Here is a 25791-nt window from a genome sequence, read left to right on the forward strand (position 1 = left end):
TATTAATTTTAATTCCTCTGAACTAATGAAAATTAAGCTTGGCGAAGACCCAGAAAGAAGAGATTTAATGCGTATGAGTCCTCCTTTTCTGACAATTAGTAACTGATTAATTTTAATTGGTAAAAATGTCAGAGATGATAGACAGAAGGGGGAGTGTGTTCAGACACAGATGAGTAAAATACTTCCTTGCTCAGAACCAAAGAAAGTAGCCTGTGCTATAGTGAGGTACTGACTCAAGTTGTCTGACATGACAACTAGGCAAAAAGAAAAGTAACTAGACTAATTAGTTGATTTAACTCATCAGCTCACCTGAAAAGCCTGACTGAAAAGGGAGCATAAAAACTATTGAAAAGCAAAATCCTCAAAACTACAGCTGAATTCAGAGCCACTTTTCCCTTCTACACCAGCTCAAGATTTGTATGCTGCATCCAAGAAAGGTAAATGAATCTGTGTTTAGTATTTACCTGCTGCTTAGTTCTAGCAGGGCAATGAATCTCAGCTTTGTTCCCCATATGGGATTGTGGGAAATGTTGCTAAGTATAGAATAGTACTACATAGGAAAGTAAAAAGAGGAAAAAAAAGAGAAGGGGAAAAAGAAAGCAGTGGGGTACAAAACCTTGTTCAAAACAAATTCACGCATAAAAGCAATTTAATTGATTTGATTCGGCTTCAACAGTGAAATTACTCATCATCTTGCTTCATGTCACATGGTCCAGAAATGATTCCCAGTCTCTACTATGTTTTAGATAACCACAGATGGTTGTATAACAATATAACAAATATGCAGAAAATTGATTTAATGTCTTTAGCCTCTTTCACAGGCAGTTCTGAGAGAAGATGGGCCCGACTCACTGACCAAAAAAAAAAAAAAATTTATTGTAAATAAGGGAATGTAACGAAAATTATCATCCTGAATAGTTTTAATGTAAAGTGCAGCTTGTGAAAACAATGGACTTTTGTTAGCCAGATTATGCTAAGTTATGCCCTCTCCTTACCTTCAGGCAGGCAGGATCAGTAGATACTGTCCCAGAAACTCCTTGTAGTGGCTCTCTTCTGCAGATGTAACCTAGCTTTCTATCACAGGCACTGTCTGCCCAATATCCATCCTAGATGCAATTTAGGAAGAGGTGAAAAATGCTGAGGAAGAACCTGTTTCCTTTAGAAATGCTATTGGTTTATTATTTTTTTTAGATATTGCATCAGTGTTAAGCTATCTAAATGTCACAAGAGGCAGACTGTTAAGGTTTGCTTGGCATATAATGTACACTTAGAATCAAATATGAACAGTTATCTACTTATCTCTAATTTAATTTTAGGTTTAATTTGAAACAACAATCTTTCTGAGTGAATAAAGATAGCATTCCATAATTTGTTTCTAAGTTGAAACCTAGAAATAGAAGGAAAATCAAACAGCATAGTGCTCCACAGATGTGGAATGATTCTACCTTTCCTGCCATAATGGTGCAATCTTCTTGGCTGTTGATTGAATGAGTTGGTTCTCCACGCAACCATTTGGTATATGTCACAGGAGTCCCATCACTCCACTCAAAGTACATTTGAGTGTTGAGATCATTCAGACCAATCCACAGTTCATCTGCATCTTCTATGAACAGAAATTCACCTGTGTTAGTATCCAAGCTGAAACAGTCTGCAGGAGCAAGACTTTATGGACAGGAGCTATGATTGCCATGCTGGAATACAAATTCACCTGGAGGTGTTTAAGGCACGGGTGGATGAGGTGCTAAGGGGCATGGTTTAGTGATTGATGGGAATGGTTGGACTCGATGATCCGGTGGGTCTCTTCCAACCTAGTTATTCTATGATTCTATGATTCTATGATTCTGTATGACTCTGCCATTATTTTAATATCTAATTCACATCATTTTTTCAAGAAGTTGAAAAATGAGATAGCAGCAGGAAATGAAATTCTCAGCTTTATCATTAGAAGTCTGTTACTGTATCTACAGCTACAAGGTGTCTGAAGCAGATAATCAGCCCAAATACTGCTAACTAGAGCTGTTATTTCCTTCAAGTGATTTCATGCAGTGAAAAACGAATGAAAAGCATAATGAAAAGAAAGCACCAATGATCCCTCTTGTGGTTTTTTTAGTGTTTGATTTCTTTTTAATGAATATGTCTCTGGGCTTCCCTATAAATATTCATATCAAGCACATACAATTCTTTTAACCTGCAAAATTTTTAATAATACAATTATCCATCTGTACCAAATACTACTTTATAGAAATGCTCACCATAGCCAAGCTGAGACAGTATGAAGCCATGCTCTTTGAGGTTGTGGATACTGGCCAGATTGCCGTTGCTCTTATTGCAGGAAATTAGGGCTTCTCTCCATTCCCTAGAGTCTCTGTGAATCATGTAACAGTGATCTCCATAGGGCAACCATCCTTCTGGACATTTAACAGGTTCTCCATCCCCTCAAAATTAACAGATATTTCAGGTTTTTAAACAGTGCAATCTGAAGTCTAGAATAATTGCAATTACATTTGAAAAGAGTTAATTAAATAATAAGAATGAAAAAGAAGTGATTATAAATAAGCAGTACTTCTATTCATTTCTAAGACATGAAAATATTTCAGTCTGTTTGCTGTTGTGCACTATTTTTACAGAAAACATATTGCATTTAAACAAAAGAAAAAAATAATTGAACCAGTGGTAACCGTGCTTCACTAGTAGGAAACATTCACTTTTGGACAGAAGAATATTTTAAAATTCCATTTAAAATGCTTTCACACAATATGCTCTGCCAATTATATTTTACATTTTTCAGAAAGGCATTATTACTGTGGGACAAGTATTTCTCTGCACATGTTGCTTTCCATACTAAATCTCATTAAACAGATCAGAGAAAAGTGTAGTAGAAAAGTTATCTGAATTAACTTGTTCTTTTTTAGCTTTCTTTTGAGGATAAATGCAGTCACCCTGAGAAGGTGGTTTGAACCTATTGGTGCTGTCTTCCCAAGACGGCAGTGATAAGTCTCAGTGTTTCCATTAGAATGAACTGCAGGAAGGGAGAGTCATCTATAACTTTATTTTCATAGCCATGCAGTCGATGATACTTTTTCTTGAGACAGTGTATGGCTTAGATCAGTGCCTCTAGAATCATGAATAATAACATGAAATAAAAAATGTTTGAGTAGTTTCTGGGTTTCAGGAACATTTCCAATATTTAAATATATTCGGTCAAAGAAGTAACAGCATACTTTTTTCTGTGCTGCTCATCAAAGCAGAAAACCAAGTGACAATGCTTATTTTTTTGTTTTAAATAGCCATGACTTTTCATTTTAATTGCACAAAGCCTGTCAAGTCTGTTGTTATGAAAGGATTTTTATTTGCTTGACATACCTGGTGGGAGAATGAAAGGATCCATTGTAGAGTTTTCCTTTTTACAGATGTAGCCAAGTTTCAGCTCACAAGGATGGTTTTCCCATTTAGCATCTCTTCTGGGATTTAGTACTGCGCAGAGTTTCTCAGGCTCAGGCTCAGGGCTTCCTTCATAGAATAAAAACCAAATTACTTTTATGTAGCATAGGTTTTATATCAGCAGCTGGAAGAACAGTTTACTTCCAGACTTCTCCTGTGTCAATATCAAAACCATTACTTCATTGCTACAGTTATCTTTCTACTGGAAAGAAAGAAATGTAATTTACGAATGCCCATCAAAACATTTCTTTAGATTTCTGCTGCATGATTCACACTTTCTACCATTTTTGATTGCAGAATAGTGGTCTCAAAAATAAGACATTCTCATAAATTCTGTGAAAACTGTTGGCTTGCACAGAAGTGGCACTAAATTTTGTGCTCACATTGATGGAAAAGCTGTAGCAAGTCCTTTCCTTGCTCCCCTACTTGCTCAATCAGCCTGCACGCAGAGGTCAGCCATATATCTGCTGAGGAATATGTAGCTCAGAACCAGTTATAGAACAAATTTTGTTGTTGCTCAGTGAGTAAGTGCTGGGTTGAAAAGTCCAGGCATTGAAGGGGTACCTGGTATGGCTACAGTTGCAATGCTGTACAGAGGCAGTGGGAAATCAGAGTTTATATTTTCACAGCTTATGAAACACCTAGTATTATATGCAATTTGTGGTCAGGACCAAATTATGCTAATAGGACTAAGAAATGATCTCTAAAACACTCAGTTACTTTCATGAAATCAGGGGATACAATCTGAGATAGTATTTTTAGACAGAAACACAGTAAGGCAATATCTTAATGTAGTTTATATTCAGACAAGGAATTTTACAGGTATGCAGAGAGAACAGCATACTTCAGGCTAAGACCCATCAGCTGCTAACAATAAAAAGAAATATTAAAACCTGAAAATTAAAGTTCTCTCTCTACATTTTAAAGGTAAACCAAGATCACTGAGCTGATATTATTTGTTAAAAAAACGAGACAAAAGCTAAATGTCACAGATCTGTGGGATATATTGTCTGATAGTTGAGTAAAATCATGGAATCAAAGTAGGGAGTGACAGGAACCTAAACTGGACAAAGCCTAACTGGGCAGGCTTCCTCTTTATGGGAGTGTGTTGAAAGGCTTCTAGTTTCTAGAGCTGTGTTTAGTAGAGCACAAAAATAAAAATGTGGAATTCCTAAAATAAAATATAAAGCACGTTTTTTGGATGAGGCACACCAAATCACATGTGAAAACTAATCTCCTCATATCCATAACGTGCTTGCAAGGGAGTCTTCTGTGTTGAGTTCCTGTCCAGCAACCTTCAATGGTGCACTGGAGCAAGAGAGTTCCATTCAGACCCTTTGGAATGGACTTTTCTGCATGCCCCTTCATTAGCTTGGCTGCAGATTTGCTCCTTGCTGCAAGCCTAGCCTCTTCGCATGCTCTTCCACTCATTCTGTGTCTCTACTCTGATTGCCTCTGCAACCAGCCCTCCAGGAGGTTCTCCAGGACTACTGTCCTTGGGGAACAATCAGTGTTCTCCCTTCTCAGAGGCCTACATTGAAATGACTTTTTTTTTTCCTCCCCTAAAAAGATACAACTGATAATAATTTTGCAGTAAACTGGAAATGTGTAGATTAACTCATAATAACAGCCATCATATGGGGATACAGGAACTCCAAGGGTGGGGGCCTGAGATCCAGCTTCTCTTTTCCTCTGCAAGTCTTAAGGAATTTGACCAGCTTAACAAACTTAGTTTAGAAAACCCTCCACCATACTCAGCATCTCTGGACTTTCCCTTCACCCTCTGTGCTGGATAAGAAGAGGCAGACCATTGGAGACTTAAGGAAGGCCAAAAGGTGGAATCTGTGTACATTTATTCAGCAAGCAAACATTCAGCATTTGCTGCCAGCTGTTGCCATGATAATCATTAAGCAGCTTTGAGAGATAAACTGTGAATGCTGTGAACTGTATCTACACTTTCTCTTGAACAGAGAAGAGAAGAGAAGAGAAGAGAAGAGAAGAGAAGAGAAGAGAAGAGAAGAGAAGAGAAGAGAAGAGAAGAGAAGAGAAGAGAAGAGAAGAGAAGAGAAGAGAAGAGAAGAGAAGAGAAGAGAAGAGAAGAGAAGAGAAGAGAAGAGAAGAGGAGGAAAAGCATAAAAAGTGAAGGAGAAGGCTTTGAAAGACCAATGCTCACTGACAGCTGAGTCCCTGCATGATGGGGTGGGCTGATAACCCTTGTGAGATTTGAAGAGACACAGAGTTTTGAACAGACTTGAAGGCAGTCCTAGTATGCTGCAGCTCAGATAGCGCTTTTCACTTTATCTGCTTCTGACAGGAGATGAGTTTAGTTAACTCTTCCGCTTGAAACTCCTTATGATCAACAGTGAGGAAAAGATAATTCCCAGGAAACTGAACACAATTTCCTTGTGTTCATGGGGAGTGCTACAGAACTGTAATTAATATGCATTCATCATGCTTTGAGAAAAGATTCATTCCAAAAACAGTTAAAAAAAATGATAGCTACCTGGTGCCCAGTTAAGGTATCTGAAGGGAATGTTACCGCTCCACTGCCAGCCACTATTGAGATTCAGGCTGTTAAGTCCAATCCAGAGAGAGGATCTCTTGCTGTCAATCAAATCTAGGCAACAAAAAAAGTTGAATTCTAATGAGATTTGTAGGGAAATGCTCTGCATTTTCAATAGTTAGAGGAAGATAAGAAACATCTGCTTGATGATTTCTAGATTCAGTATGGAAGCCACGTTTAGTGGTAATAAACTCGGAATTTATTCTGTAGTTAAAGGGCAGAGAATGGTAAAAGACTATTCTGCATACTAGTTTATCTTAATTCTATCCTACAGTTATACTCAAGCAATAAGATTTGAAAACTGAATTTCTATTGTTAATACTTATGTTTCAAGTTTGCTTGAGTTTGATGCAATTGCTACAGGGAGTTTGTTCTACAGAGTTGGTGCATAAATCCAGAAAGTCTTTAGATTTTTAATAGCACTTTGTATAAAATTTGTTTTGCATTTCAAAAAATCTATTTTAGTAAGTATATGGGAAGAATACTGATTTCCTAACACAAAGGTAGTGCAATGACTGCCTTCTATAATGACTTTTCTTCTTGTAAGGTCCCTTTCTGGGCCCTTTTTGGTGTTTTCTGAGCTTGAGCCAACTTTGCTTTATTAGCTGGAAATTCTTTACTTCCTTTGAAATAATAATTATTATAGAAATAATTTCAAACAGCAATTCCTCAACTTATAAAGGTTCTACATATAAAAGGCTTTATTTACAGTAACTCTGCTATTTCTCTGGCAGTACATGTACTACTACATCAGTTATTCATTTTAAAGTGACTAAAACACTGAAACATTTGCAATCCATCAAAAAATTCTTAGACACTCTTTTCCAGAGACTTGCTTATTAGTTCACCTCTTAGATACATTTGCTCATGTATCTCTGTGACACTCAATAATTCTGCATTCTGCTGCTGGCAGCTCTTCTTTGCTTGATGCCATGTCAGAGCTGACTGATAGTTTATCTGGTAGTAGGTTCCTGTCAAAGGATCTGCACTCCAAAATCTGTCATTGTCTGTGTGAAAGAAAGGAGATTTAATACTGCAGTTTGTTACAGACATCTTACACAAAATGTTATAAGAAAATTTAACTGCAAGCTTACTTGTAAAATGAGATTCTGGAGCAAATAAGGCTCAGAATCCCAAACCCTATACTCCTCCATTAGCCTGTTCTTAGTTAAGTTAAAGAGGGTTTGCCACTGAAATATGCAGACATGCTTTCTTTCTTTACTTTCAGTTCCCCCTATCAAATCTGATATTGCTGTACTCGGCACTGGTGAGACCACACTTTGAATACTGTGTTCAGTTCTTGGCCTCTTGCTACAAGAATGATGTTGAGGCTCTGGAGCGAGTCCAGAGAAGAGCAATGAAGCTGGTGAGGGGGCTGGAGAACAAGTCTTACAAGGAGTGAGCTGGGGGTGTTTAGCTTGGAGAAGAGGAGGCTGAGGGGGGACCTTTTTGCTCTCTAAAACTATCTGAAAGGAGGTTGTAGAGAAGTGGGTGTTGGTCTCTTCTCCCAAGTGACAGGTGATAGGACAAGGGGAAATGGCCTCAAGCTGCACCAGGGGAGGTTCAGACTGAATATCAGGAAAAAAAATTTCACAGAAAGGGTCATCGGGCACTGGCAGAGGCTGCCCAGGGAGATGATTGAGTCACCAACCCTGGAGGTATTTAAGAGATATGTAGAAGAGGCGCTCAGGGGCATGGTTTAGTGGCAGATAGGAATGGTTGGACTTGATGATGCAAGAGATCTTTTCCAACCTAGTGATTCTATGATTCTATGTTCTATGATAGCCTCCAGGTGAAAACAATAGTATGAAGAGATCAGTAAGGCAAAACCACACTTTGGTCATTATCTGTTTCAGAAACCTGTTCAGAAGCTCATAGGCTAGGCCCAAATTAGTTCTTGGCTGAAATACAACTGAAATGCAAACATTTCTAATGATGGCAAGTCTGTTTTTCAAACTATGCTGTCACTAATTAAATTTATTTAGAATGCATGCTTTATTTCTGGTCTCCATACAGCTTTTAATATTTTCAGAAACATCATATTTTAGTGTCTTTCATTCTGCTCTGAGTTTCATGTACATTACAAGGGAAAGACTGATGCCGCTGCTATTCCAGTCAGGCCTTTGAGTCGATCTTCTTATTTTATGCCTTTCAGAAAACAAACTATATCCTTCCATGGATTGCAGATCAGTCTTGTGATACAGTGATTTGCTTGGGTAGAGAAGATTATGCTATTGTTACTGCAAATAGCAATGAGACAAGGAAAATTATGTAGTTAGTAGCATCTAAATTTTCAGATGTTTTTATGCTGAATGCAGTCATATTTAAAGAATACTGGTCTTTTCCAGGTAGTAGCTACTGATGGAGACAGCTTTCAGCCCAACTGTAGACTTATGGGAAATTTTATTTCTTCTATAAAGAATGTCATGGCATGGTAGGGAACATTTTTGAGTAAAATAAAGTCATTACAAGGTTTTTACCTCCGATATCAGTAACAGCATCTCAGTACTCATATATTTACCTAACTGTGTTGTGTTACAGCATCTATATCTGCATTTGGAACTTACTGCCAGTTGGACAGAACCCATATAAATGGTCCACGTCAAAGCTGGGGGTTGTTGCACACCAGAGCAAGCCATCTGACCTGCCAGCAGCAGTGCACCTGGCATACCATTTACCACTCAGCTGGAAGGGGAAGGCACACGGAGCTCCATTGGCATTTCCAAACAATGTAAACAGATCTGAAGGGGTAAAAGGGAAATGGTAATAAAGTTATGGGAATCTGGGGGACCTAATTCTCTATGCAGCTGCACATATTCCGAGGAAGTTCTGGGTAAGTCTTGCAAGTTACCATTTGCTTATGACACTGAGAGCTTTAATGGCGGGAAATAGAGCAGTTTCACACTATAGTCAAGAATTATGAAAAAACTAATTATTTTTGTCTCATGTATTTAAAATTAATTCTTTATAATTACTGTTAGTTTATTTTTAAGGCAGCCTAATTTCCCATCATTCACTGAAAATAAATCATTGATTTAGTTGTTAAATATTTTGAGATTTTTGGCATCTGAAATCTCACGGAAGAACTGAACAGTAATGTACATGGAATTATGTCCTAAAATATACTCTTGGAGTACTACACTTAAAAATTTTTGCGTTTCATCCAACACTGGTAATGCAATTCCACTGTTACAGTTATGCATATAAATAAAGTGCTTTGGTTGAAGCTAATAAATAAAATTAGCCTAGATTCACCTTTTGCTTTTAAAGTAAAGAAAAATAATAGACATTTTCCACACATAACATTCTCTGTGAGGTGTAGCACCTATGGATCTCCAGGATGGAGGAACACAGTCATGAGTATGTGAACTAATCATCTTCCAGTCCATCATTGCCTCAGGGGGAACAGCTGATGTCAGACTAAGGGGAGCAGAAAGCAAAGGGCCCTGTCTGTGAGGCAAGGAAATGGGTTCAAGACACTATTAAAATTAACCTTTAAACTTACCTTCATGACTTTGAGAACACAAATTACCCATGGTTCCATAGATCTTCCATTTACTCATTGCTGCTGATCCTGTGTTCAGCATGATGTTGTCTCCTTTTCTTTCGCCAGCACTGAGAAATAAATCTTCCCCTTGAATTGCCAAGGTTGCATTTCTACACTCCCATTTTTGGAAATCACTTTTCTTGTTGCAAGGGTACAGAGAAACTTTAGCCTGGTTTTGCTTGGAGGGCACTCCCAAACATTGTGCAAATGCCACACTCATCACTTGATGATTGGACACCCACATGAATTTTTGTAATTCAGTGTTTTTGTTGCAAGCAGCTGTTGTGACGGCTTGAGAACTTGGAACAATTAAACAGAGCTTAGTATCCTCATTGTATATTAAAAAAATTTTGTTGTCTGTAAAACAAAATGGAATTAAGGTGTTTATGGTGAACACATGGTGAGGTTAGCTTGTGAGGAAAGAGTTGTGCTGTTGATTCTGTGCTGATCTGACTCATGTTAGGATACTGTAGATCTGAGTCACTTTTGCAAAGATCAAACAGCATTTCAAGACTTTTATTTCCTCCTGAGAAGGAAAAATAAGTGCAGCTCATGTAAACACAATGCAAAGGAATAAGAGTACATAAAATACATCATGGCAGCTTCAAAAATATCATCAGTACAATGGAATTTTCATTAGTATAGTGGATTTTATTTTCTAAATTCTCCTGAATTACACATTTCTTTCAAGATTTCTAAAAGAGACTTTACTAAAAATTTGGAAGTTAGCCATCACTGCATGCACTATAGATTTAGCTCATGTTACATATATCTCCACTGAGTTGCATTTGTGCTTAGTACAGTTAGTAAGTGAGCCTTCTGTGACTCATGTTCCTTCTGGAATTGTCATGTTCTGTTAAGGTTTGGAGGGTTTTTTTAGGATGAAAAACTGTGGAACAGTGACTTGTTGTCTTTCCTTGTTCCAGTATTGTCTCATTAGAACATCTGTCATAAGAAGTGAACATGATTTACACAACCATCATTCTCAGAAGAACCAACATCAGGCTGTATATAGAGGTAAAGTTACTACAGGTGTGTGGCTGTATGCCCGTGGATTGTTACGGAAAGACAATATTAATGCAGAACAACGTAGCTAAGGCTCTCAAAGGGTTACATAGGCAGCTTGATTTAGGACTACATCAAGACAAGTAGGCTGTTCTGGGAAGGACTGCCCAGTATTAGTTTGTAAAGCATGTCGTTCAGGGGTGGGCATTAGTCTGGGAACACAACTGCCTGCTTTTTTCAAAAGGAACAGTGCACAAGTTCCACTGGCTTTGGTTTGTGAGAGTGAGATTTAGACTACAGGGAAAACTCTAGGATCTAAGGGACCAGAGGGCAAGGTTCTACCCTTCAGTTCTCTGTGCCTCAAATCCCCACCTGGGAACAGAGATATAGCATCGTCATGTATAGAGAATAATCATGTAAGGAATGGTGACATACCCTTCCAAACACTACATTAAATTCTTAAGATAGGGGTAAGATATTAGGGAACAGACAATGTTCAGTAATGAACAAAGCAGAAACTGTTTGGGAAATTCTGATTAATGAAACTGTGCCTGGAAGAACAGTTCTTGTTAGGATATCATATTTAATATTCAAGGTCTTCCAAGATGACCCCGTATTACTTTGACCAGCTTAGTAATATGTGAAAGTTTCACTTCTTCAGATCTAAATTTGGAGCTAAGACCTAGTTTCTTCTTTTCTTGTCATTTAGATAAAAAGATTTAAATCTTGTTAAATCTTTTATTTCTTACTGCTAACCAAATAAGTTCTCAGTGTAGTGCCCTAAGTTTCAGCTGTTGCCTCGTGTAATATTTTGGGGTCTAATAATGGGAATTCTGGCTGGAAACTGTGAGGTTTGTGCTTGGGCTTTCATATGGGTTTGGATCCCAGCTTGCGGGGCTGAGTGGAGATCCCCTTTTTGCACAAGCAAGTGCTGACACAGCTCACACAGCATGGTGTCTGCTTTCAGAACTGTGATTGTACCCTATTCCTCCACAAATCTAATGAATTTAAGGAAAAAGGAAAAATTACCTAGAACATTATCACCATCCTTACATCAAAAGGGAGCTGTGGTCTGTCCTTGGTCAAATTCAGAGCCCTAAGTATGCCTCTCATCCTTACTCTGAAAGCCTTAACAATTATTCCAGGACCGTTCCCGACCCTGATGTTTTCAATATTTTTTCACTGGCATCTGCTTGGTTACAATATTGCATCTCACATCAGTCCAAAGTTCCATCTCATCCCACACAACCTCATTGTAAGTCTAGGAGATAGACATACAGCACCTTAATTCCTTTTTCTTTTTAGTTTTTTGTAACTCAGTCACATATACACACAAGGACAATAAAGCAGGGAAGTCCATCTACTTCATGAAGCAGACATAACACATAATTGCCAACAAAAATGCCCACTTTCACATCAATTTTTGCAGAGGATAAAAACCAAAGACTCACCAAGCATCTGAAAAGCAGTATAAACAAAAGAGAAGAAAACTAAGGCTGTAGAAAGAACCAAGTGTACCATTTCTTTCTTCTTATTTACAAAGAGGTGAGCTGAAATTAATTGCTGCAGTAGAAGTCTTTAAGGAACCAGTTGGTGCTGTCTCCTTCTCAGTTTTGGAGAGTTTTAGTTGAAAGAGAAAATTCTGGTCTCTAAATAAGGAAATATCCTGTCACGTGTGGTATTTTGAAATCTACAAATAATTACAGAATTCAAACTTTGCATCCAAAAGTGAAGTTTCCTTCCATTCGAATGAAAATGGCAAAGTTTGAGCACTTCAACATTTTTCCACTGAATTATTTTTAACTTTCTTGTTGTTTAACTACTTCTTTCTGTTCTGGGATTGTAAAGTTCCGACCATCAAAGACAAAGAAGCAGGGAGTGCACTATAAATTAACATGCTTTAAATTTCATACATGCATACCTGGGAAATTCAACAACAAAAAATAATTTAAAAAAAGCGGTTGAATTGGCCAGATAGATTTTCACTGCTACAAAAGATATATTTATTTAATTTGATACAATATTGACTATTTCAGTGTGAAAAATCAAACCAGACAGGCAATTTAATTTTGCTGAGTAACTTGACAAACTGGGCACTAGGTGTAATCCTGGCTTTTGTCTACTCTAGTTTATGCTGTTATTTCATGTGACTTTATCTCAGAAGGACAAAAACAATTAGCCAAATCTTTACAAATATTTCAATTAACCAGTAATTTTGACAACAAAAGTGTCTTTCAAAATTATTTAATCTGTAAAGTTCAAATTAATTTTAATATTTAAAAATTCTTTCTTTGTACCAAAAGTAAATGAGACAAGCAAAGAGGAATATTCTCAAACATTACAAATTATCTGCAGCCCTTTACTGAGTGGAAATCAACTTCAATTATGATACAAAATCCTTAACTTTTTTTGAAGGAAAAAGAGGTGAGATATTCAGTAGAAATTACTATTAGAATTTTCTCTTGATTTTTCATGTCTTTATTATTAAGACAAATTTCACTATATAATCTGCAAGGACAAAACATCATTTAGTGTGAGAGAAGAAATCTATTAACAGAGTATAGGGTCTTCAGAGCTCTGTTACCAAACAATTATCACAATAACAAAATTATAAATAATGATATTTGCGAGGGGGAAGGATATTAATCTCTTTTCATTTGCCTTGCCTTTTTCATTGGCCATCAAATAGCACTGAATCCATTTCAGTGTCAGTATTTAAAAAAAAAAATAGGCACATGTTGTAACTTACATGGAGGAAAAAAAGGTAAGATCAAGAGGACTGTCAGTGAAAATAGTCTGAGTACATCACATCCTTTGTTCCCTATCCTCTGCAATACTATTGCAAAGATGATACTTGTGAAGAGTAAAACAGGGGCAGTACTGGGGAAAAAAGATTCCTGCAAATCTGTTTCTTCAAAGCATTATTTTGCTTGAGTGACAGTATGCACACTTCAGTATGCTGTGACGGGATGTATTCTCAAAGCAGTCTTTGAGGCTCAGTGCTCTGCAAAGAGAATGCTCTCTATATGACTGCACTTGACTCTGTATGTGATGCTGCCACAAATCTCTAAAAAGAGAGAATATCAGGGTATTAATCCATAACTTCAAAATCTAAACTCCCACTAGTTCTGTTATTTTTCATGCTTCTTTAATTAGCCATTTTACACAGTACTCTTAGTCCCAAGACTATTTTTTGAAGAGCGCAAAGTAGTAGTTCTTAGTCCTTACTAAAGGAATAATTGCTAATTTTAATTCAGCATCCATTAGTTGCATGTAACTTTACTAAGATTTCCTTTATTCTAACTAGATTTTTTTTTAAGCTTAACCATATAGTTTTGCTGTGTTATCCCATTAGACAATGCTCTGTTGATGTTTTTCTTTGCTGTTGACAGACTCATTTTCATCATCCCTTTCAGCTGGGACATGACTGTATTCCAGCAGTGCACTGCTCCTCCTCTCCTCTCTTTCAGTCTTACTTTGAGTTTTAATCTTGAATAAGAAATAAACCATGAAGCCTGTCCCTAATAAAATGATGATGACCAGAATAAGTAGTATCCACATATTCACGTGACCATCTTCTTTGTCCTTTTTGGCATCTGTAAATAGATACAAAGCAAATAGAAACAGGTATACTTCAGCTATAATAAATATGAAGGGTACTGAAAACTGTTCTTTTGATTTGCCCCTTAATTACCAGGTTGTTAATCAGCAACCCACATTTATGAAGGAAATGAAACATAATCTGTACATCTCCTGACCTCTTCCACTGTTCTCTTCGGTTGAGAATAGGAGGGTAGGCAGGGAAATTATCATAATTAAGATGTAGTTATTATAGTATGGGTTTTTTTAGGATGAGAATTTCATTAAAATTCTATCATAATGTCTCTATGTCAGTCCTCCTCATAGAACTTAGCATCCAAAAGGAGCAAAGAGCAGGTGATCTATTTACCAAAACATTTCTTTATGCTGGGATGCTGTAAGTGTCTCATAAGTGCTGCTAAATTATGCTGGGAATTAATTAAAAGGGAACTAAGTAAATTAAAATAATATGAAAGAAATAATATGAATAATAATATGAAATAAATAATAAATACTAGTTAATAAAGAAACTGAAGCATTTTTTTCCATGTCTCCTTGAAACTATTAGAAAAGAAAAAGAAATCCTACCTTCCTTGTTTGCTGTTGCTTTAAGAATAGCTGTCAAAGATAGAGATAGATGCTTAGTTGAAATATAGAAAGGTCATATTTTAATTCTGACAATTTCATGTTAGCAAAAGGTCTGGTAATCTTTACTTCAAAGTTACCTCATAATTTCTCCTGGAAACACATTTGGTCAATTAACAGAGATGAAGGGGTGTGAATGGTTTTTAACCTGATATTCACTGTAACAAACCTGCAGTGTTTTGCTTATTATAGTCCCTTTCTTGCTTCTTTTTTAATAACGAAAGAATCTCCAAGCACAGTAGTTTCTGACTGGTTTAGATGGACTCTCTCTTCACCCCTGATTAATAAATCTTGCCTGCTTCATTGGGATTACATGCCAGTGGAGACTAGGATCAAATGCTGAAGGCACTTGACAGTTTTCCTATACAGCACACTGTTCCTTTGAGACCCAGCAGATTTGATTTTGCCATATTTCGTTTGCATCTATAATTACATTTATAAGCTCGAGCTTTCTTATGCAATTTTTCCTGGCTGTGCAAAGAGGGCGCCATCTGCATGATTTTTCTCAGCACACTGGGCAAGAGCTGGAAGATGACCAGGGCAACAGCAGATCTTCCCACAGGCAGTGGGAGCTGCAGGGAAGGTCAGGATGCGTGTTGCAGCATAGGAAGAACCAAGAGCCAGGCTGGTACAGCAGAAGCACAGCATCACACTAAATTCCAGTGTGCTTGCAAGCACAAAGGAAATGCGACTTTTACGTTGTCTCTTGGAAGGATGCAGAGCTCACTGTAGTGTAATATTTGCTTGTGCTGAAATCCCATTCTGCTGGAGAACCTGGTGCCAGGGAATATTCTCAGTACTTTGGCATTCCATGTAGGGGCCATTCAGTTGAACCCAACAGATAAAACATGAGTTGACACTGAGTTTCTGTTTTCTGATACATCTGGTAACAAAGAATTAGCTTTCTGAAGCACCTATTGCTCTGACTACCCTAAGGAAATCAGGAGTTTCCCTAAAATTTTCTGAAAAGAAAAATTCTCTTACACCGCTATGAATGTCAGCGGTTGTTTTCCCCACCAGCTGCAGCTTTGCTCTGGGACAGGAAAGGGCAGAACCTCAGAAACATCCCAAACCTCGGGGTTATGAAACAGGGCAGGAAAACATACTTTTTTGCAGAACTAACAGTTAAACTCCAAAATGCCACATGGCTTCTTGGCTTATGATATTCTGATATTTCTACTTCCTGACCAAAGCAGATGGTGCTCGGTTACACAGAAACACAATATTAGAAAAAAAAAATAATAATGCTAACCAAAACACTTCTACTGTTTTCAAAGGTCACTATATGCATTCTGGATCATGCTTCCGTTCTGTTACTATTTAAATGGAATTGCTTCATCCATCTCTTACTGGAACAGCATGTATCATAGTACAGTAAGAGGAAGAAAAGCAAATTATTGATGCAATACTTGTTCCACAGAAAGCGAATACAAATGTTAGCAGGGAAAAATATGTGCTTATGTTGGAAGGGAGCAAAACAACAAAGAGTTCAAAAATTTTCCAGAAAATATTAATTAACTTTAGTTATTAGTCAAATAATCGCAGAAAGCAAGAAAATCTGAAGTTATGAAGCAATAAAACATGAACAGGGCAGCCAAAAAATAAGGATACCATAGATTTATATTAATTTTTTCTGAACACTGAACCAGGTGATAAGGAAAGGTTTGCAGATACAGCATTTTAGGTCAGTCTTTTGTAATGACCATATCGTGTTCTTACTACTGAAATAAAACCATAAACATCAAGAACAAGTATTAAAGTCACTTACTCTTTGGTTTCTTACAAATATAACCCTTTTGGGAAGAGCAGGGAAGGATACTCCAATAGCCAGAGAATGCAGACAACTCCACGCAGTCAAGCTGGTCTTCTGAGGGCTGTCCTTCACCCCAGTTGACAAAGTCTAAGGCACTGTTGTCTTGCCAAAGCAGCTGCCCTAATGTTGCAAATGTTAGTAGCAATAGTTAAAGTTCTACATCAAATATCTGAATTAATATTAGTGAATATTAATATTTTTACTTTACTCAGCCTAATAGAGCTGTACTACTTTCTTCAAAAATTCCCCCTGTGGTTATTTTCTAATGCATTTTATTTCTTTTGATTGTCTTCTTAAAAAAAATATTTTTTTCCAAATTATGATTTGCAGATTTGCCAATCGTAACTTAGTTTTGATTTGCATATCCACCTATTTTTGTATAGGGGATTAAATTTTCAAACTAAAAAATAAATAAAGCTAGACTTTTACATTTTTTATTTCTAAATTATTATTTTAGCAGCTCTCATTGAAGATCAAGCAACTTGTACTATAAAGCTTAAACATGCACTTAGCTAAAGTTAAAATATTTCTTTTTTACATAACCTCTAAAGCAAAAATTTTGAAGAATCAATGAGTTAATAATAAAATATCATCCTTTCAGAGTGATTGTGGTTTGATGCCAGTGTTGCTTTCTTTGAGGTGCATGTTTTCCACTGCTACCTTTTTTCTGGTAGCCAGCACCGTAATTTTCTCCATACAGAGAAGTCCGATGCTGGTAGCTCCAGCCAGACACTCACAACTCCCATGTGAGAAGATGAGAGCCAACCAGGACATGTTTACCACCAGGGCACAGAGTAAACAAGGTAGGAAAGTCTTTCTCACAAACTAGGAACAGAAGACGTTCTTAGGGAGGGCTGAGGTCAGGGGGATGGATACATGTCATTGGTGACATAGCAACCGTAAACACTTGTCCAAAATTATTGTTGATTACAATGATTCATGGTTCATTCAAATTTAGAAATAAGGCCTCGTGAGTGCCTCAGGTATGGACCACTGAAATTACACATTAGATCTTAGATCTTGCTTTCTTAAAGAACAGTATCTTCTGTGTTGTGCCTCTCAAGAAGTGTTCTTATCACTCCTTCACATCTTTCCTACTGAACGAGATATACCAGACAAGGCATTTGAACTGAGGCAGTCACCATGCTGGCATCCCTTTGGTGGACCCATGCAATATCCAAGACCCATAACTGAAATGAATCCTTTCACACCTATTGGATACGATCATCAGCTTCCAAGAATGTTTAGATTATAAGCTATCAATCTATCTTTTTATTTTCAAGTAGCTTCTGTTTTACTTCAATTATTTCCCTGAAAGCATTGATACATCTTCATATTTCTGTGCATTTATTGAAGATTATTCATGATTATTTGGAGAAGTTAAAATAGTTACCATTTACATTTCTGTACATTCCTATCCAAAAACCACTTGTCTTGCTTGTGTATAAGTCTGCGTGCTCTGCCAAAAAGTTTGATTCAACCAGATCTTCTACAGAAGCCAAGATACCACCTATAAGGAAACAAACAGAAGATGATTAGAGATATCCCCTGTAATAGAAGTCAGTGGTGGTTACAGCCTATGATTTAGGATAAGGTTAATAATAAAACCTGATGCTCGGCAAAAATCAAGGATTTAAACAGAGACCAGAAAGTAGTGTTCAGCTGTAAGAGAACAGCATAGGCCGTGAGTGATGTTATCAGAAATGAAAGATTTGAAAGCATGGTGAAGATGATGATTCTTAAACATCATGCAAAATAAACATGATTTTCAAGTGACTGGATAATATTTTTCGTAGGTGTTACTGATGATTATTTATTTGTTCTTCATAATTTGGCAGGATATTACATGACGTGTAATACCGCACAGCAAACATTTGTAACTGAACCTGAAGTATTAATTTTTCTGATGATGATGGTGGAGAAAGAGAGCTCAGATATGAAACAAATGGACCCACTACTTTTGGGCACTATTGTGCTTCCCTTCTCTTTTACAGCCTCACAAAGCATGAATGAGGTAGCTGATGATTTAGCAGCACAGGTAGAAGAGGACCAAGGAACAGCTCATGGTCTTGTCCAGGACCAGATGCCTCTGAGATGAGGGAGGTAAACATTTGCCTTCCCCTGGCTCTGGAGGCTGCCAGGGAGCCCTGCTGGCAAAGTGAGGGCTTTTAGGCAGAACATGAAGCCCCTTTTGGAATAAACATCCCATATTAAAAATAAGACATTATTATTATATTTACATCTCTAGTATTGGGAGAGATATGGAAGAGAAGGGATAAGGCTGTATGGAACCCATTTTAAAGTCTCACTAAAAGAGAAATTGTGTGAATGAAGAAATATAACAAGGAAAAAAGCACAGCTGGGAAAAAAAAATGAAAATTGAGAGTACCTTTATTTCAACACAACAGAGAAGCAAATAGCATCAATGGTGGAAAACGAGTGAGACTTTGATTTCCCTTTTTTGTTATATGTAGATTTTTCAGCATTATTTTTCAAGAATTTTTAAAAGTTTATTTTTTTTAAAATTAAGATTAAAATCTTATCTTTGGGTGAAAATAGAGATTACCTGATTGAACACACTGAGTCACAGACTGAGCCCAGCTCATTTCATTGGCATTGAAGTTATAGCAGTGGCTTCGGAAAGGAATCCAAGATATGTGATCAGATTCAGGACATTTTCCAATATTCTGTGGGGGATCAGAAGGAAGTTCATCTAAAAGAAATGAGATAAATGGATGCTTTAATTCAACAGGGATCTCTGTTCTTCAGACATGGAATCAAGTTTAAAAAATACCTCCTTTCTTAGAAGTACTTAGAATATTCTTTGGCAAATAGTGCTAGAATTAACAATGAGGACCAGACTTGCTCAATCACAGCTGAATAGCCCTGTGGGAGAATGGGCTCTTTTGCGTTACTCACTAAATCAAACTCGGGCTGTCTCAAGGATACTAGTGTGTTCGGGGTTTTTTGGTTCTGGTTTGTTTTGTTACAACTAACATATTTGTATAAATAAAAGATACAGTAAAAAGCAGAAAAAACAAAACCATAAAACTCCCAAACCCTAAACAGATTAATATAACATTTTGATTTTAAATGAAATATCATCTAAATCATAGTTGACTGTGGAAATTTCCCATATACTATTTTCAAGATAAGAATCCTTACATAAAACCTTTGAATAGCTTTAACTCTGACAATGCATGGAGTAATCTGGAGCTCATTGAATATTTATGTAGTAGCCCTCGTTTTCCCGCAAAAATGACAGTATGGAACGAGACAGTAACATTGTCAGTACAATACGGTTTTTTTAAGAAGTGACATATTAATAAAGTTCAGAATGTGGCCTGGAAGAGAAATTAAAGAAAAAATACACAAATATAGATCAAAAGAAACTCTGAACTCCCATTAAGTTTGTGTCACTAGAGCGACAGTGGCTACTCTAACACAAATGAAAAAGAAAATTGTTCAGTCCCATCCTAAAGTTTGCCTGTATTGTTTAATTTGTAGTGCTCCTCAGTGACACCCACAGAATCACTATGAAGTATGCACTTCTGTTTGGGCCAATAACAGACTTTTTTTTCCCCAGATACAACTCTTGCTCCTTTACTCAATTTTTAGAATCTAATAAAAAGTTAAGCCATAAACAGTGTACAAGTATTGTTTATGTCAAAGGAAAAAAATGTATTTAAAACTCTGTCTCTCCTATTAAATCCCTGTCAATAACAAGTTTCACATTCTAGACTCGAAGTGAAATGTTTAATAATGCCACAATCTCTATGTTGTGTCTGCCTGCGACACAGGGTGACTTCTAAGGCAGTTACCACCGCACCCAGTAAAATAGCAGTACCTTGGCTTGTGAACGACAAGTCCATCAAAATAAAAGATTGTTCATGCAAAATAAAGGTATTGACATTATATACCCAAGCTTATTATTCCTTAATCCTTAGAGACCTGTATTTCAGTCAAAGCAGAATGCTTTCTTCCATAAAACTGAAAGCCATCACTATAGCTTACCTTCAGATTTTTTGCAGACTGGAAAATGTTTTTCATTACAAGGTGCTGTTTTCCATGTCCCATGGAGCGCTAGATAGACACAGGCTATTTTCTGGTTTGGTTCTCCATAATTCCAATTAGAAAAAATCATTTTCTTTTTATCAGTCCATCTGTAATAGCCATAATTCTAAAATTGAAAGAGATATTTAACTTAATTTTTCTACATGCTCATCTGCTGTTTCAGGTAAGTGGATTAATCAAATGCGTATCTAACAGTGATATGTAGAGCTTAGCTCCTATATCTGTGCTAGTATTATTAAAATATTAATTGTATATGCATGCCTCCCATGCTGAAACAGCCCATGAAGGCATTTTGAAGGCTAAATGATGCTTCCTGGGTACTGCTGATGCTCAGTCCCTTGTTGGACAATGTGGTGAGGTTGAATCACCATCCCAGAGGGGTCAGGTCACTGTGAAGAGCAACATGACCACAGGAACAAGAAAGCTATGGAAAGCTCGGCTGGAAGCTGGTCTTAGAGCTGGCTGTCAATCAAGGACTCTAAGTTCAAGCACAGTTTGAGGAAGAACATTCGGGAGTAAACAGCGAATATCACTATGAAAACTTAGAAAATTATCAGTTTGCAAGGAGAAAAAGAGAAATACGCAGGAGCAAGACATCTTGTTTAGTCTCCCTTGACTCCCTTTTTTTTTCCCCCGCCCCCAGGAAGAATCAGGAGAGTTACTAGGGAAAGAGAACAGGCCCAGACTGTATATTTCTGGCTTAAGAACTGGGGGATAAAATATGATCCCACTCTTGTGTCTATACGTGTCAAGAAGCCAGGTACACAAGCTTCTCCTGAGCTGCGCACTGTGAGGACAAGAGTGCTGCCTGGGGAACAAGTCCACAACAGCTTTGGTGGGTCATATAAGGACCAGGAAGACGTGTCTGGTGATTCAACCTTGGCTGGTACAGTACAGCTTTTACTGGTCTTAATCCTTGGGACTTAGCAGGTACAACAAGAAGGGTGTTCATAGCTATATGATAGGTCTTGTGAACCTTTCTGAACCAAAAAGTAATGAAAAAGCTACAGTTGCCCACAATCACGGGGCACTAGCCTTTATGACCCTGTTGGTCCCTTTGAGTAGAATTCACCTCTCCTAAAAACAGCTGTCTAAAAGTTAACCAGTAAGTTTGACCTAAGTGTCTAAGATTCCTATAGAGTTAGTAAAGGGAGATAGCACTGTCAGAGGTTCCCATCTTTCTCATTGCCTAAAATGGGGTTTAATGATTTTAAGATGGATGAAGTTTAATGAAGTGAGTGTTTTCCACCAGTCCAGATTTCCTGTATCTGTTCAGGCTACAATTCTCCCTGCTGTGATCCAATCACAGCATTTAGCTGCACCACCTATCAATTTATCAATCTTACCAAATTGCTGTTGAGCCCGATCCATAAGGGCTCTCCATATTTCACTGCCTGCAGCAGCAAGAATGTGTTACTGTAGTAATCAAAAATGCTGGCAAGCTCCAAAGATTTCTCCTTGCAGGCTTTTCTTGCTTCTTCCCAATTCATTTTAGAAGGAATGATTAAATAGCTGCTGTTACCATAATGGATGAAATCAGAATCTGGAGCAGGTGTAGAATGAAACAGTTCAGGCTCTGCAGGAAAGAGGTAAAAATTTGAAAGGAAGGGGAGAAAAGAGTGAAAGTTACTAGATACCTGAATAGCAGTATTACTTTTGAGTAACATGAATATAGTGTGGCAGCACACACAGCAAGTACAGGATTTCTTATTTAAAACACAGGAGACATTCTAACAGTAACTTTGAATTATGTGTAACTATAGTGTAAATAGTATTCAGAGATTAGGGAGAAGCAGAAGATGAATACTGGTCACATAGTTATCCTCCCCTTAGAGGTCTCTAGGTTCCCTTCTTCAGTGCAAGTGAATCCCTCCCAAGCACAAGCACAGCGCAGGATCTCCATACCACTTCAGTCTCAAAATAGGGGTGAATTTCATTCTAAGTAAAGTTTGTGACTCTGCTGCTACTCCATTTCCAGGTAGGATGAAGTGAAAAAGAGACCGTAGTTGTACCTTAAATAATATATGTGGAAGTAGAAGATGAAGACTTAGAGTCAGTGAAGGGGACACAAAAAAGGACAAAAACTGCCTTCATGTTCAGTCAGTATCAAGAATGCCCTGTCAATTGTTTTTGCTAGTGATGCCCTTGTGCAGCTTTCTGCACTTGCATGGGACACAGCTGTGAAGTGCCTGACCCAGCTGTGGCTTCTTCCTTTATTTTTGCTTGCTGCTCACCAGTTCCCTGTTTCTATTCCTGCAGATTCTGCTGTGTAGCTATGCTCCGGATGTATCTCCCACCCTGAGGATACACAAAGAAAACTAGAACTTTTGCCCTTCTGATTATTGCTGGTCTTGTGATATAGAAGCAAAGCTAGAGACCGACAGGCAAAATAACTGCTTTAATGGATTTCAGTTGAGCTCCCAGTGAAGTATGTGTGAGGGTGTTTGTTGAGACGGGTAGGTCTGGGGTTGAGGCCAGGAAAGCTGCTTTTAGTCTATTGTCTAGGTAGGCAAGATAGCTATAGTAGAAGTCTGATGGATTTATCTTTATTCTTTGTGTTTTCAAGTGCAAAATAAACTGATTCAGATACCTATATCCATGTTAGCTAGATAAAGCCCAGTTGGCCAAACTTTTATGTCAACAGAAAACTAAAAAAAAGGCGTTTTGAATGTATAGCTCTTCTAACCTGTTTTGGGCATTTGCCTTGGGGTGGGGCAAGTAAATCCCACCTTCAAATTGTCTACTGCCCATGTTCAGTCAACTAATTTACATGTAGATGTCTGCAGGATAGGTGAAGTCAGCCTCTGTGAGTGATGGGTGTGCTGGTATGCTGGACAAATCTTTTTTTTATAATACTTATCCCAGAGAAGGGTTTTTGTCCGGAATTCATGAACTGTGAAAGTAGTCCTGCTTCCCTCACCCTGGCTGCCTCTGGCACAGCAAGGCACTTATAACAGAAGATTCATATAGATGGACTGTTCTGTAAAAGTCTTCCCACAAAGATCATAAAAAGTAAAACTTACTGCTGTCCATCTGACAAATATAGCTTTTGTTATGCTGGCAGTCAGTGTTTTTCCAGTACCCTGCTTCTTTTACAGATCTTTCTGTCATTGCAATACAGTCAGTCTAGGGAAAAATTAAAAAAGGAAATTGTAGCATATGAAGTGCAAAATGTTTGGCAAAATAATAGAAACAGGTTTAGGGAGACAAAGTTAATAGCTTTCTTCTGTAACTTTTTTTCTTTTCTTTTCATTTATTGTTCTTTGGAAAATAAACTTATTGTACTACATATCTTAAACAAATGCACTTTCTATGGCAGATTACTGCAAGAACTTCTGTCAGTTGATTAATATTTCTTGGAGTGCACCAAAGCTAATTTTAGTATGCAGTTTATGGTAACCTGGACTGAATTAGTTGAACTTTCATTTGGATTCAAGCTGTGCAAATAGAAACAAGAAAAGAAAGTAAAAAAACTTCTAGCAATTCTAATTAATTCTAATGTTAATTATAATACAGCACTTCTATAGTTCTAGACTTATACAAAGGAATGACAATAAGTATAGGCTCTAAACAGACCTACTAATCTCTGGATACAGCTTCAATAACTGCATCTCTGAAATACTATTCATTTGCCTTCTACCTTAAGCCACTGAAATACAGGATCCTGGTTGAGGTAGAAGTCAGGCTGGTTACACTGACATTGAGTACGTAACCAAGATATGCATTTATTTTTATGCTTACCTGTATTGTAATAAAATTCCAGTCAACACTTATATATTTATCTCGAAATGGGAATTGTCTTGCCCACTTTGAATAATCAAAAAGGCTTCCATCTGTCCAAAGATATCTATCCTCATTGTTAATATCATTCAACCCAATCCAGGTTTCACCAGCAACATCCTTTAGGTGGAAGGTGAAGAAGGCTGTTTAAAAAAAAAAAGAAAGAAGAAAAAAGAGAGACAGAGAAGAGAAAGAGACTAGCTGAGGAACTGTCTTTCTGCAAGTTCAGTGTAAACCAAATTCCAAATAAAACAACCAATCAACTTTTAAAAATATTGCAAGTATCAGATGCAGTATTGTTAGACAATGAGTTAATAATTCTGTGATGGGTAATTTAACTGTGAAAAATAAAACGGGTAATTTAACTGAAGTAGTTTGATTTCATTTTATAAAAGGAGGATTTTTTTTAGATAAAAAGGATAGAGACTTCTTGGAGATATTATAGTAGCTAGGGGTAGAAGGGACTTTCAAAGGATTAATCAGTCTTCCTCAGGGTAGCATCAACTGCCCATGTGCAATTCCTGATGGATGTTTATTTACCTTCTGACTTGAATAACTGTGAGCATTTCATTACTATGAACTATTACTATTTGTCCTATCTTCCAAGGCCACGGGGAACAGATTATTGTGTTCTTTCCACATTATGCTTTTGTCAAGAGACAGGAAGTGTCATAATATCTCATTCCACTCCTCTCTCTTGATCAAGCAAACTTACTTCATGCTTACTGCCAAAACATTCAGATGTCATACCTTGCACTTGGTCATTGTGTATAGAGGCCAAATTTGCTCCTAATTTTATACAAGCACTTCTTGCAGAGTGCCAAGTCAGCCTCTCTTCCTCTCTGGATCCAAATATTCTGTAGCACTGCAGGGAGAGTAAAGGATAAGATAAAATTCTAGGTGTCAAAGACTATTAAAAACATTGGGTTTAACTGTTGGTTTAGTTCAATTCTATTCTTCGCATGTAAATAGCAGCAGATCTTCTGAAATGTGAATACTTTCCACCAGCAAGAAGACCCAGCTGAATACAGAGATACCTGTGAAGCACTTACAAATCCAGGGGCTGTCCAAGGTTGGCACTGGGCAAGAGCAGACAACCTCCAATAGCTTTTGAGGAATTAAGTAGATATCAAAGGCACATGGGTAGAAATTTCAGGTCAGATTGCTGAAAGCAGAATCTTTGAGATCATAAAACTATTTCCTGATTAGGAATGTAATTTGGGGCAGGTATCTCTCATGTCAAGTTCTTTCAATTCTGTACCACAGAATTAGTGCAAAAGTCTGAGCTTGTGTTTAACTCAGTATGAGTTAAACAGTGCTCAGAAGAAGTGCTTTCTGTATGTT

General features: G+C 37.3%; 2 protein-coding genes across 8 annotated transcripts in view; both read right to left on the reverse strand.

Moving 5' to 3' along the window:
* LOC138721931 (macrophage mannose receptor 1-like) overlaps window positions 1–12127 on the reverse strand; it is a 31688-nt gene extending 19561 nt beyond the window's left edge. For 3 of the 7 annotated variants that reach the window (XM_069859533.1, XM_069859534.1, XM_069859531.1), the window contains exons 1-9: window positions 12008–12127; window positions 9510–9908; window positions 8572–8745; window positions 6853–7011; window positions 5945–6058; window positions 3364–3510; window positions 2253–2435; window positions 1446–1603; window positions 996–1106 (exon numbers count right to left, since the gene is read on the reverse strand). In XM_069859533.1, coding sequence (XP_069715634.1) covers window positions 996–1106; window positions 1446–1603; window positions 2253–2435; window positions 3364–3510; window positions 5945–6058; window positions 6853–7011; window positions 8572–8745; window positions 9510–9908; window positions 12008–12077 — 1515 coding nt within the window. In that variant the 5' untranslated portion in view covers window positions 12078–12127. Of the gene's footprint in view, window positions 1–995; window positions 1107–1445; window positions 1604–2252; window positions 2436–3363; window positions 3511–5944; window positions 6059–6852; window positions 7012–8088; window positions 8245–8571; window positions 8746–9509; window positions 9909–12007 lie in introns of those variants that run through there. The other 4 variants (XM_069859532.1, XM_069859535.1, XM_069859536.1 and 1 more) reach the window with 4 other exon arrangements.
* The window catches only part of LOC138721933 (macrophage mannose receptor 1-like), a 34237-nt gene continuing 20453 nt past the window's right edge, over window positions 12008–25791 (reverse strand). Inside the window, exons 20-29 of the mRNA XM_069859539.1 lie at window positions 25198–25312; window positions 24409–24590; window positions 23691–23793; window positions 22014–22243; window positions 20608–20773; window positions 19160–19306; window positions 17987–18103; window positions 16549–16713; window positions 14724–14753; window positions 12008–14152 (exon numbers count right to left, since the gene is read on the reverse strand). Coding sequence (XP_069715640.1) covers window positions 13908–14152; window positions 14724–14753; window positions 16549–16713; window positions 17987–18103; window positions 19160–19306; window positions 20608–20773; window positions 22014–22243; window positions 23691–23793; window positions 24409–24590; window positions 25198–25312 — 1500 coding nt within the window. The 3' untranslated portion in view covers window positions 12008–13907. The remainder of the gene's footprint in view (window positions 14153–14723; window positions 14754–16548; window positions 16714–17986; window positions 18104–19159; window positions 19307–20607; window positions 20774–22013; window positions 22244–23690; window positions 23794–24408; window positions 24591–25197; window positions 25313–25791) is intronic.

The sequence above is a fragment of the Phaenicophaeus curvirostris genome, chromosome 6 (assembly GCF_032191515.1).
Source record: "Phaenicophaeus curvirostris isolate KB17595 chromosome 6, BPBGC_Pcur_1.0, whole genome shotgun sequence".
Lineage (NCBI taxonomy): Eukaryota > Metazoa > Chordata > Aves > Cuculiformes > Cuculidae > Phaenicophaeus > Phaenicophaeus curvirostris.